Source organism: Octopus bimaculoides, chromosome 8, assembly GCF_001194135.2.
Source record: "Octopus bimaculoides isolate UCB-OBI-ISO-001 chromosome 8, ASM119413v2, whole genome shotgun sequence".
NCBI lineage: Eukaryota > Metazoa > Mollusca > Cephalopoda > Octopoda > Octopodidae > Octopus > Octopus bimaculoides.
In genome coordinates this window covers 1,003,199-1,016,528 of record NC_068988.1, presented here as the reverse complement: position 1 = coordinate 1,016,528, position 13,330 = coordinate 1,003,199, and the positions used below count along the sequence as shown (strand labels likewise).

Sequence of the window (13,330 nt, the reverse complement as noted above, 5' to 3'; positions counted from 1 at the left end):
GGGCAGCATGAAATAAAGTGTCTTGCTCAAGAACACAATACAGAGCCTGGTCTGAGAATTGAACTCACTACCTCATGATTGTGAGTCTCACGCTCTAACCACTGAGCCTTGTGCCTTCACGCCTGATATACTAAACGCCCAAAATTATTTCACTAAATTCTTTATTAGTTTCAAAATTGATTGAAACCAAGGAAATGTATTTCAACAGAAATATGGCAACAAAGGCTTAATGGGATCTTAATTAAAACCTTCCATCAAAATTGAATGTTAATTAATGTTCTAAACACCTAACTTATTAATGACAACATTATTTTACTAAACTCTTTATTGTTTTCAAAATTTGTTGAAACAAAAGCAGTGTTTTTGAAGAGAAATATAATGAAAAAATGGGTTAAAGAAGGTTATGTGAAACATAAACGAGTGACTAATTAGAAAGCTTCGTTTCAAACAGGTGCTTTGAGCAGTGAATTTGATGAGGTGGAGACTTTAGTAAAGTTCTGGATAAATTAGTAGATGTGGTCTTTGGTTGTAAGTTGATCCTGATCAAGCAGTTCTATGACCAAGGACATTCTAGCCATGGCCACCCTCTCATTTTTTAGGAATAATGCATCCAATGAGTACATCCTTTTTTAAGACAGCAGTGATTTGGTTACTGTCTCTAGCAGATGGAATGGCCACATAAAGGGTACTGCACTGGTTTACAAAACTATAGTCCAACAACATCAACAATTCACTACTCTGGATTGGTACATATTTTTTACTGCCCCTCCACCCAAAAGACAAAGTTGACCTCAGCAGGGTTTGAACTCAGAATGTAGAGCTGAAAGAACCCGTACAATGAATTCTATCTGACACTTTAACAACTCAGCCAGTTTTTTGTTTTTAAAGAAAATATAGAAGAAAAACTAAATGAGGTCATTTCAAGGTTTATAGGTAGAAATGTGTAACAGATCAACTTACCAGACAATGCCTTCTTTTTGGAAAGATCTGCATTTTTATCTGAAAATAAAAGGAAATGAAAAAATATTAATACAGTCTGAAATTATATCTTATTTAATTTCAAATCATGTAAACCTCACTGGTGCTGGTGCAATGATAAAAAAGCATTTAATTATAAAGTGGTTAGTGCTGGGAAGGGTACAAGAGAGATTGTTACATCCAAAGAATGGCAACTTCTTTAATGCACCAAGTGCATTAAAAAGGGCATCCAGCTGTAGAAACCTAACCAAAATTGAAGCAGACAAATGAAGTTTGGTTTTCCCATCTGTCTAGAAAGTCTGTATCTCTAAATGAGAACCAACCTGGACTGTGGTGGTCTCTCTGACTCATACCAGCATGGAAAGCAGAAAGTTTAGCCACTATTTCTAACAGACTCCCGTTTTGGCGAGCCTACACCTGAATTTGAGCTCCTGTTGCATTTAACATGTTACCCAGGACCCCAGCGTCACAACTTCTACATACTTGATTACAGTCAATAGTTTAACAAATATCAGGAAATAAACAAATAAATTTTTTTTAATTTTAAAACTTACGAAGTTTGGCCTTTTTCTTCTTCCTCTTCTTCTGTGTAGAATTTTGAGTCAATTTTCTCTTTGGTGCTTTTTCTTGTGATTCCTAGAATGAGAAAATGTTTATAATAACTACAATTCAGCTGGCAGTATATCAGTGGAAAATATTTTACATGGCACCAGAAGTATGGTAAGAAGTTTGCTTCCCAACCACATCGTTTTGGATTCAGTCCCCCTGCTTGGCACCTTGTCAAGTGTCTTCTACTATAGTCCTGGCCTGACCAAAGCCTTGTAAGTGGAACTGGTAGACAGAAACTGAAAGAAGCCTGTCATAAAAATATGCGCACACACACACACATATATGGTGGTTTGCAGAGTTTGACCACCTCCTACACCTTATGGCATCTGATGTGGCTTTTTAATCCAGACAATGTATTGAAAAGACACCCACATAGATTGGACATCTGATTTGGACCATCAAGAGCTGCAGATAAGTTCTGATTTTTGTGGGTCTTAAAATGTCTTTTGAGGCCTCCGTTAGATTTGCAAACCTTCTGGCATACATCGCACTGAAAGGTGTGCACAGATATACAGGCAGAATATACACACATCAAATCATTTTAATGGTCACTGTTCCATGGTTGCATGGGTCAGCATTTTCTATGGCCAAATGCCCTTCAAGTATATCCTCTTTCACAAGATGAACAGATGTTGCATAAAAAGAATAAGGATTCAACACCAGAATGGGAAACAACGATGCAAGCAGGAAATAACACTGCTATCTTTATAATGAGTTCGATAAATAAGTATCAGTTGAGTATAGGGGGTTGATGTAATCTAATTACCCCTCCCGCAAAATTGCTGGCCTTGTGCGATAATATGAAATCATTAATTCCAATGGCAATTCGATCTGTTAATTGATCGTGATATGAGAAAATAAAGTATCACACGTCGATATTTAAATAAAGTCTGTATTACACGACAATAAACGATCAGTGGCACCTCGATCATTAATTACTAAACGATCAGACAACGAAAGAACAGCGAACTTTCAGAATAGCAATCATTACCTCATGGTGAAGAAAAAGAACAAGGAAGAAAAGATGGTTTTGTCCAAATGACGTTAATCAGGGCCCATTGGTGGAAAATTTTCTCCCAGGACTTATCATTGCAGCGACCGATTACAATCGAACGTGGTACCGATTACATACACAAATATAATTCTTTTTAAAATTTTCTACCCCGACTCTCCATTCCATGCCCCTTCCGCATAAATATTAACTCTTACACTCATCTCATGAGCGGGTGTAATCCTAAAATGATACCGAAAAGAGTTGACACACACCAAACAGGACGGACGGAGACACGACACACACGTGGTGGGTCGGTGGACATAGCCAGGACATTCACACATCACAAGCATATATACTTACAGAGCCTAAAATAATCTGTCCATTCACAATTTCATAGTCATTAACTTCTTCTATGCAGACAAGGTTCTTAAATTCCTTGTCAGAAAAAAATTGTGGGTCAATTTCGATCGGTTTCCAATTTGATGGAGATTTGCTCGCCATTTTAAAAACAGTTTCTATAAAAACCGGAATGGAAACCGGTGTCTTGTTAACGAAATGAAAATTGAAATATTTACAAAGAACATTATGCTACTTCACCTACCTATGATAATTATCATATCATGATATATTTAAATTTAATTGCAATTAATATAATTAATTATGTAATTATTATTGATTAGACCAAAATTTAATGTAAGTGCTCTAGAAATAATGTACTTAAGGTAAGAAGGTTACTTCCCTTGCATCAAGAAACGGTGAGATCAATAGAGACATAAAGTTGTCAGATAAATTCGCTCGTTTTTATTCTTCTTGTTTTGTTGTGACATTTTGTTTAGTACTATTATTTGTCAGGGAAAAAAAAGGTTAAATTTATACAAATTTTAAAAATGATAAACAAAAGTTGTAGAAAAGCCATAAACATTTCTATAAAAGTATTTTTCGTGTTAATTCAAGTAGTTTTAGAAAGGATTAAAATGGTAAAAAAAAAATTTAAAAAAAAAAAAAAGGAATGAATTTATGTAACAACCCTGTATTTTCTGTCGGTCATTTTCTAAGTGAAAGAAGTTCGGCTCCGCTTAATAATTTCTTTATTAGAAAGTCAGAGAAAGAAATCCGACGACTAATTGATCTTTACATGACTTTAATTTGCTTTCGTTGTCGTTGCAGCTGATATTCAGTTGGAACCTTTTTCTATAGAATTGGTCTGGAGGAAGGGACTTCTTTGTTCACTGCATACTTCTGCAACTTCTTTGTTTTGCTGCTGGTTCTGGAACCATGGCCATGTCCATTGTTGTTCCTTTAACTTTGGGGAGTTTAATACTGTCAATGTTCTGTTTGAATAGTTTCAGGTTAACACCTATGAGAAAGACATCAAGGTGGGAGTAAATTCCAGGTGGATTCTAAGCGTGAAGGCGCGTGGCCTAGTGGTTAGGCTGTTGCACTTACAATCTCAAGATCGTGATTTCGGTTCCTGGACCGGGCGGTGCGTTGTATTCTTGAGCAAAATACTTCATTTCACGTTATTCCGTTTCACTCAGCTGTAAATGAGTAATTCTGCAACGGACTGGCGACCCGTTTAGGGACGATGGTGCGATCTCGGTTACTTACGCGGCGAAAGTAAAGAATATGCACACCCGGTGTTTAGGGTTAGGGTTTTTGTTACGCCGAAAACGGATGGTGTACGTATTCTTTACCCACTAACGCACCATGGAAACCGAATAACTGGCCCTATGAGTCGTAGGACTTGAGACTGTAATGTTTAAGGGTTGTTGAAGATGATGACGTTCTGGGGAGAGAGGACTGACCCTGTTGTCAGTGTAGAGGCGTTATCAGGTTCTAAAGTTAGTGGTGGGAGATCACATAAAAAATACACCGTGACACAACCCTAACAATTAACTCATTTCTCTTATATAAACATTTATTTACTTGAAAAAAAATTACCTGAGAACTTTCATCTCATTAGCGGAAAAAGTGCAGGTTGTGGAAGTATATGTGAGATGGTGTTCTGTTAAGGAAATGCATAAAATTTTTGAAGTCGAGTTTCCAAGTAAAGGCTTAGCGGCAAACGAATGCTACAAATGTTGCTTAAGAAATGATACACTTCAGGACCGGAGTACAACACCCCAAAACAAAGAGATTCTACGGTTCGAACATTGGACATTATTCAGGACATTCGCCAAAGGACTACTCGAAATCCGAAGAAGTCAGTGCTGCAGTCTCACTCAAGCAGGAAGTCATGCCAATGGGTGTTGAATAGTCTAAAGTTGAATTCATATCATTTCACATATGTACAGCAATTAAAAATGGATGGCAAAAGCAAACGAGTCGATAACTGCACAGGGCTTCCGAATAGCGTTGCTAATGGCCAGCGACAACCATTCCAGCACTTGCAAATTTATTTCTCTATTTACACTATGCTACGGCACCCGGCTTTCCTTTTTCGTGCACCATCCTATATAATGGTTGGTTCCTCCCACATTGGTCCTTCTTACACTATAAATGGGAAGTTAATATTTTTCCTCCTCCAACCTTTATATCAAAGAGAGAGAGGAGTCCTTTTTGAGCCTTAGGCTCATAAGGTCGTTTCCTAGATTCTGTGACGCATATATTCCTCACCCTCTTACTTCCTGGACGGGACACTGGTCCATCGCAGGATTACTCATGCTTGCCGCCTAAGTGGACTGGAACAAATTGAAATAAAGTGTTTTGCTCAAGAACATAATGTATTGCCCGGTCTAGGAATCGAAACCACATTCTTACGATCATGAGTGCAACACCCTTAACCACTAAGCACCTACATGGCACTTATACGCACACTCATGTATATACACAAGCAGACGTTTTTAAAAATATCCTCTTCTGTTCCATTACGCTCCTCCACCTTTGCCTGCGCATCTGTCTCTCTATCCCCACTTGTTCCTTACTTCCTCTTCATCCTTACTTCCTCTTCACCCTTACTTCCTCTTCACCCTTACTTCCTCTTCACCCTTACTTCCTCTTCACCCTTACTTCCTCTTCACCCTTACTTCCTCTTCACCCTACAATCAATTATCACATAAAAATGGGCCGACGTTTGCCATCTCAATTCTGGCAAGTCACTAATTAGAAAGAGACCGATCTAAGGGACATAACTCCGTTGGGCTTAAGACAGCTTAATCCCTTTCTTTTATTTTGTTAGTTTGTCTCTTTTAGTTGCATTCTTTCAGCAATGATTTTCGTTCCGGTGTTTTACCCTAAATTGGATGTAACATTTTCAAACCTCTCGCAGCAAAGAGCTGAAGCCATAGACTTCTTCCCCATCCATGTCCAATGATTGCTATGTTTATCTCTCCCTTTTTGGCAATCCATACAGTCCTTTCTCATGAGAAACTCTGCTGTTGACCACCACAGCGTTAAGTTTGCCGATGAGAACGTCCTACAATTAACGGACACAGAGGAGTTTTGTCTGTTGTAAGATGTATTTTGGATGATGATGATGATGATGATGGTGGTGGTAGTGGTGGGTGGGGTGGAGGACTTTCCCGTCGAGCGTGACGTATGAGTGTTCAGCTGTTTGCCAAACGACGTGCACAAATGGTTTGTTTATAATGGTCAAATGTTCGTGTAGGACAGTATTGGCTCAACTCTCTCTCCATCCAATCGACGTTGTTTGAACAGGTGAACGGTGTACCACGCGTCAGGCGTCGGAGTGATCGCAAAACAACGTAAGATGAATCGTTTTGCTCAAGAACATGACGCACCGCCCGGTCCAGGAATTGAAACCACGATCTTACGATCGTGACTGCAACATCCTAGCCACTAGGCCATGCATCCTCACAATAATAGTAGTAGTAGTAGTAGTAGTAGTAGTAGTAATAATAATAATAATAATAATAATAATAATAATAATAATAATAATAATAATAATAATAATAATAATAGAAGAAGAAGAAGAAGAAGAAGAAGAAGAAGAAGAAGAAGAAGAAGAAGAATGGTTTCGAATTTTCCCACAAGGAAGGGATGAGTCGATTACATCGATCCCAGTATTCAACTAGTACTTATTTTATGAAACCCGAAAGGATGGAATGCAAAGTCGACCTCGGCGGAATTTGAACTCAGAACGTAGCGGCAGACGAAATACTGCGAAGCACTTCGTCCGGCGTGCTAACGATTCTGCCAGCTCGCCGCCTTTGGTGCCACTTTGGCGTGTGATCTACAAATTCAAGGGAGATTACTTTAGGTTATTTTAAAATTTAGTTTGTGTTAGTGCTACTTTCCGTGTGATCTACGTGAGCAAATTTACTTTGGTGGGTGATCCATGTGCTTATTTTTATTATTGTATTGTTTATTTTTGGTTTCTTATTATTATTATTTACTAAGACATAGATGAAACATGGTGTTCTTATTATTAAAATAAGATGAATTTTGAAAAAATACATTTACAATGCTAAGCATGCCCTGCAGTAATCTCCCTTGTAGATCACACGCCAGGCACAAGGCTTGACATTTGGGGGGGGGGTAGTCGATTATATCGACCCCAGTACTCAACTGGTACTTAATTTATCGACCCTAAAAGGATGAAAGGCAAAGTCGACCTCGACGGAATTTGAACTCAGAGCGAGAAGATGGGCGAAATACTACTAAGTATTTTGCCTGGTGTGCTAACGGTTCTGCCACCCGGCCGCCTTATATGCCACCCGGCCGCCAATAATGACAACAACAATAGTGTACCCAGGTGCATATGACTCATTGGGAAAAGTTAAAAAAGAAGATCGAAAGCTTGTTACGTTTAAGAAAGCCGGACAGACGGTTTGGTTAACCTCATAGAACGGCCAAACCTCACGCTTTGTCACTGTGCCTACGCCGTGTACATTTAGATAAGGACGATTCTCCAGTTGCTTTCTTGATTAATTGCGGTGAAATCTATTCGCTAATGTGATCTGAATAATATCGAAATATGTCTGAAGTTGTCTCCCATGTTATCAATATACACACACACACACACACACACACACACACACACACACACACACACAAATTCCTCTAATCTCAGTTATTGACTGATATTTTCTTTCTTTCTTTCCCATACAATTATTTCTCGCCAGCTTTTCAAAACTACACAAAAGACATTTTGTTTATTCCAAGATATTTCGGTTAATTCATATACAAATGTTACCGAAATATATATTGACGTGAATTCTTCCTTGATTGGCAGAGTTAGCTGAGACTCGAATTGTATTTTGGTTTTCTTCTTTCTTTGGGGGTTTGAAGGAAATAACTGATGACCCTTACAGGGCCTCTGGGACTGGCGAGACTGATGCTGTTAATATTCTGTTTAAACTGTTACAGATCAACATCTGGGAGAGACATAAGCAGAGGGGAGAAAGGGCTGGAGAAAGAAGGGTTGGGCATAGTGGAGGGAGAGAGAGAGAGGGAGAGAGAGAGAGAGGGGGGGGTGATGCAAGGGTGACAATAAGTGGAGTGACGAGTGTGTCGTGAGGGTTGCTGTCGGCTGATCTGATGTGGTGACTGGCTGAGTTGATGAATGGAAATGTGTTTCTTGGGTTTCGTGAAGAAGTAACTTAACAACATCCGCGAACAATTAACAAAAGATTTTATTATTGCACATAGAGTTTTAACTGCGTTGGTCTTTTACAGATAACAGTAGCAATAATTACATACTGGGAGAGACATGCTGCTTGGAGTTTAGGATGGGTTTATTGATGTAGTAACATGTGGCTGGCCCAGCATAACTGGAAACAATTCTGCTATATTCGTGGTGACGGACATTCCTGTCATGTGTTTGCTTTTTGTTTTAACCGTCTTCCTGGATCGTGTGGCTGTGACAAGAATGGAGACACGTCGCCCAGCTGCCTCAACATTCTTCCTAGCAAGCGGTGAGACGTGTGAATGAATCAACCTTTCTCAAAGCTCTGCAAAGAGTTCAGGTACCAAAAGCGGCTTATAAAGGGTACGAGTAGAAGATTCTAAGAAATTGAATCACGTGATAGCTTGACGGTGATTGGTTGCTTAATGGGCCGATCATGTGAAACTATTGCAGTTTGGTGATGATGCCTGATCTCCACAAGTGGCTTGAGTAGTGATTGTATGAGACCAGTTGGCTGCAAGGAGCAAAGACGATTATACTAATAATAGAAAAGACAGGGTGGGGAGACAGCACTCTTGTGGGTCACAGTGACTGGGCTAGAATGTGCGCCGCCCGTGGTAGTCTGCGAATTGGCCGCCGCTATGCAAGCTTATACAGTTGACCCAAAAGTATCACCTTTATAAAAGCGTCCCTGAGATGGCCTGCTTCTCTCTCCCCCGTCTCCCATCTCCACCCGTCTATTCCAGGTAAGCTACCTGCGGGCTTGAGCATGTCTGTTAGTGATGGATTGCCAATCAGCCGAGTGGTCCTTCATTGAATGCGATTTCAGGATATCTGTGTACTCAGAGCCGGATTAAGAACCGCAGAAGCCCTGAGCACTTAAATATATAGAAACAAAATTAACGGTAACATGAGAAATAATGTTTATTTTTGTAGACTTCCCCTTTATTTGTATCTACTAAATTTAATTGCAAAGTCTTTGATCAGATCCTCAAAATTAATCTTACGTAATACATTTGTTTCTTTACTCAGTAGAGATAAGGTGTCCCGTATATTATTTTAGTAAGTTTAAAGTGATTTCTTTTGTGCCGTAAAACCATTTACCATTTTTGAGGTGCTCCACTTCCCCTGCCTCCCCCCAAGCCTGTGCTTATTTTGTTTAATGGTTAATTCAAGATGTCTGTGTACTTAGTAACAGCAACACCATCTTAGGTGGGTGAGAGGAGCAGTGCTCCATTGTGGAGTAGAATGTCAATAACTGTTGGCAGTCGAAATACCTTATGGTCTTAAAGAGAAAGACTAGTTTTGGGGAATGTGGTTCTGGCTGTGTTAAGACGTGCTTTTGCCTGGAGAGATCGTCAGTAGGTGAGGGCCATCATTTGAAGTAGTGTTTACAGTATCTGTTTGATGTTTTTCTCTCAAATGTCCATAAAATAAGTACCAGTAATATACTTTCCGAAAAAGAGTTTGTAAAATGTTTATTATTCGTAACTAATAAACTTCTCTCTACAAAAGCTCTCTTTGTGCTCTGTCGAATTAAAACATTATCTTAAGGTGACGAGCTGGCAGAAACGTTAGCACGCCGGACGAAATGCTTAGCGGTATTTTGTCTGTCTTTACGTTCTGAGTTCAAATTCCGCCGCGGTCGACTTTGCTTTTCATCTTTTCTGGGTCGATAAATTAAGCACCAGTTGTGTACTGGGGTCGATCTAATTGACTTCTCCCAAAATTTCAGATCTTGTGCCTAGAGAAGAAAAGAATTTAACATTATACGTTTGCTCCCACTCCCCTCTCTCTCTCTCTTTACTTCTATCCATTTTTCTGTTTCTCCTGTTTTTTTTATTCTTTCCCTGTTGTCACCAAAAGACAGAAAAGTAAAAAGATGAACACGCAATTCTTGCAAAATGGGTGGAGGGTCGACGAAGAAAAAATTACGTCACGCTATTTATTTGTCCCGATTATTTTAAGTTGTGAATACAAATCCTGTCGAAGTTAACTTTACTTCCCTCCAGGGTTGATAAAATGAAATATCAGTCACGTACTGGTGTCGATGTAATCGGCTGACCTCGACGCATCTCTTCAAAATTGTTAGCCATATGCCTAAATTAGAAACAATTATTGTACCTATCGTCTTTCTCCCTCCCCACAAGCTACTACCCCCTCACACTTACACAAGCCACCCACTTTTCTCTGTGTTTCTCCTTTAATTTAATGCTTTAAAAGTATTAAGTATTTTATTTTTATCTGATTCTCGTCTCCTTTCTTTCCCTTTTATCTCACCCTGCCCTAACTCGCCGTTACCCACTTGGCTGATAAAAGTTAAAGCGCCAGGTATTGTATAAAGTTTTCTGATAGTCAACGTTACCTGTTCACGAATGACTCACCTGCAACTGCAGGCAGTCACTGAAGAAACGGTTAATTGCCGGTGAGGGGAAAATATTGATTAAATCAACAATCACGTGAACAAGGAACCGGCAAGTTTGAATTTCAGTTGTTGATTGTCAGTTGTAGTGTTTCTTCGATTTAAATTGAGTTTTTTTTTTTGTTTTTTTTAAATTCCTTGTCGTCCTAAATTCTTTATTTAAATTTCATCAGCAAATCCGCAGTTAATTTACGTTTGAAAACACTAACTCGGTTTTACCTGTTGATAATACTTGTTAAATAACATGACGACAAACAGATTTAATTATTTGAAGTAAAGGAAACATCGTTAGATAAAACTATGTGACAAAAGAAGAAGAAGAAAACGTAATGTATAAGTATTTTTTTATGATTTTCATTTCAACACGAGTCTAAAAGAATTACATAAACTGGTTAAAGGTGTTGTTGTTGTTGTTGTTTAACCAAAGCCAGTCTTGGTGTAGCAGACCCTATTATCTAAAATATTCCAACCCTGTCTATTGCCATGATTTTCTTACATGCAGAGAACCCAATATTCCGTTATCCAACGTGTAATGTATTTAGAAGGGAAGTTGACTGCTATGTCTAGCATGAATATTTCCCACAACATGCTTCCGTCGTGTTGTGTTACTTTATGTAAATGAATGCGTTTTTGGCAGCAATTATATAATAGTTGCTTCTTCACAGCATTCATTGAAAAGAACGAAAGTAGCCCTGCTGTATTATTATTATATCCCCAAAGCTCTTCCATAAACATAAGTATTAATATAATTACTGCAACAATGAGCCCCGTTCACGGCTTAAAAAGCAATCCGTCCCGACGATGATTAGTTGACACATGCAACAAGTGAGCAGTAAGGCTTCAAGACAGGCAAATCCCTGTAATTAGATGAAACTGTTGTCACATGATAACATTTTATCTATCCGCCAAATTCAAACAAACCCTCATTAGAGATGCGACCAGTTTGTTCGGCGGACGGCAACGAAGCGCGGACGCAATTTGGGATTCTTACTTACATAGAATGAATGAATGAAACGAAGGAAAAACAAGAGGTGTACACGACAGAGTGGATCCAGGAAATAGTTACATTTTTATTGTTTTTTACGGGAGAATGAGATAAGATAAAAGAAATAACAACTCTGTGGATTCTCTTTCATGGAATTTATTTGATAACGATGATTTTAATGAGTACCTGGTCTCCGGAAGGGAATTCAGGATAATGTACCGCAGAATATGTCAACTGGAAGAGATTTTCACAGCCAAGATGTGGCAATTGTTGTTCTGTCTGCCATCATTTACTTGCTGGATGTTGCAACAGGTGAGTGAGTTCTATCCTCGCCAGCATGTTACGAAGAAACGCAATATATATCCTGCACAAATGCATTCCGTTCCAAAGCTGAGGGTTTCTAAATGAATTACAATGTCATTCCAAATACTCACTTGAATCTTAATGAAAATATATTTGTCGAACTTAATTGCTTTTCTTATTTAATGCATGACACTTTTGGAAGAATTTTTTGATGGCAAAAGTTTATTACTAAATTCCCATGTTTTATACATATATTAGAACCTCGTGCTTATTTTATTCATGTTTGGAGGGTGTTTGATAGTTTTCTCTTGTCTGACAAATTTATTACCAATATCTTTCGGTTAAATGTTTTAACATATATGGTATTCTTGGAAATTCTTGTCCGATTTTATGCTGTAGTAGATTTATTTGGCCAAGGGTTGCAATTTGAAACTTAACCATGTTGGAAGCCAACAAAAAGTATTTTCATCAAAGTTCTCTGTTTTGTTATGAGTATATTTATTACATAGTAATTTGGCCAGGTCATGTTGTACCTGTTAATGGTACCTGGAACCCAGAAATTTTGTTTCATGGTCAGGGGCTCAGTGACTAAGCTGTTCATCTCTTAGTTTACTGGATGAGGAGGGTGTGTGGGGATAAATGAGGATTAAAAATAAAACCTGTCAAAAGACCACAGTACTCCCAGAGAAGCCAAAGTTTAAACAGTTGTGGAGACGAGACGGGCATTACGGATTCAATCTCCATATTGAAGCACTTCGTTACTGGGCACCTACGGCCAGAATTTTAAAATAATAATGAGCTTATTGTATATAGTGTTCGGAGGCACTAAAACACATTGGAAAAGAGGGGGCAAAAAAAAAAGCAGCCAAGTAAAGAAATACAGCAATGAAAGCTACATGCACATGCACGCTACATAGATTACAACAAAAACGGGATAGAAAATAGTGATAAAGAAGAAAGGTGCCTTGGCAAGCCCGGAATGGTGTTGGAGGATTTTAAGTAGCCAAAATTTTTGAAGTGTCCTGACCTCTGACAAGTGAAACTGGTAGTTTATTCCTTGCTTCGACAATTTTGAGTGTGAAAAATGATACATTACAAAAATAAAACTTTTTGTGAAGGCGCGTGATTTCGTCGTAAGGTTGTGGTTTCGATTCTCGGGCCGGACGTTGTGTTGTGTTTTTGAGCAAAATACTTTATTTCACTTTGCTCGATTCCACTCAGCTGCTAAGTCCAGATGAAGGGGTAACACCACCGAATCTGGGAAAACCGGCATTATAAGCCTATAATTCGTGGTGGACCATTCAAAAGTCGCCATACATAACAGTTTATTTTTTTATAAGAAAGTATTTTTTATTTAACTGTTTCTTATAAAAAAAATTTTTTTCCCTATGTATGGTGACTTTTGAATCACCCTGTATGTATATATATATATATATATATATATATATATAT

The 13,330-nt window shown here is 38.5% G+C and overlaps 2 protein-coding genes across 3 annotated transcripts in view; one reads left to right on the top strand and one right to left on the bottom strand.

Moving 5' to 3' along the window:
• Nucleotides 1–3,113, bottom strand: part of LOC106872530 (ATP-dependent RNA helicase DDX24) — a 23,229-nt gene extending 20,116 nt beyond the window's left edge. The window contains exons 1-3 of the mRNA XM_052969889.1: nt 2,942–3,113; nt 1,533–1,614; nt 907–999 (exon numbers count right to left, since the gene is read on the bottom strand). Of these exons, the coding sequence (XP_052825849.1) occupies nt 907–999; nt 1,533–1,614; nt 2,942–3,082 (316 nt within the window). The 5' untranslated portion in view covers nt 3,083–3,113. The remainder of the gene's footprint in view (nt 1–906; nt 1,000–1,532; nt 1,615–2,941) is intronic.
• A 7,054-nt stretch (nt 3,114–10,167) lies between these two features.
• The window catches only part of LOC106872646 (uncharacterized), a 46,891-nt gene continuing 43,728 nt past the window's right edge, over nt 10,168–13,330 (top strand). Inside the window, exon 1 of one of the 2 annotated variants that reach the window (XM_052969919.1) lies at nt 10,168–10,916. Coding sequence is in view for 1 of the 2 variants with exons in the window: in XM_014919711.2 (XP_014775197.1) it covers nt 11,803–11,887 (85 nt within the window). In the remaining variant the exon portion in view is untranslated. Of the gene's footprint in view, nt 10,917–10,937; nt 11,888–13,330 lie in introns of those variants that run through there. The other variant, XM_014919711.2, reaches the window with a different exon arrangement.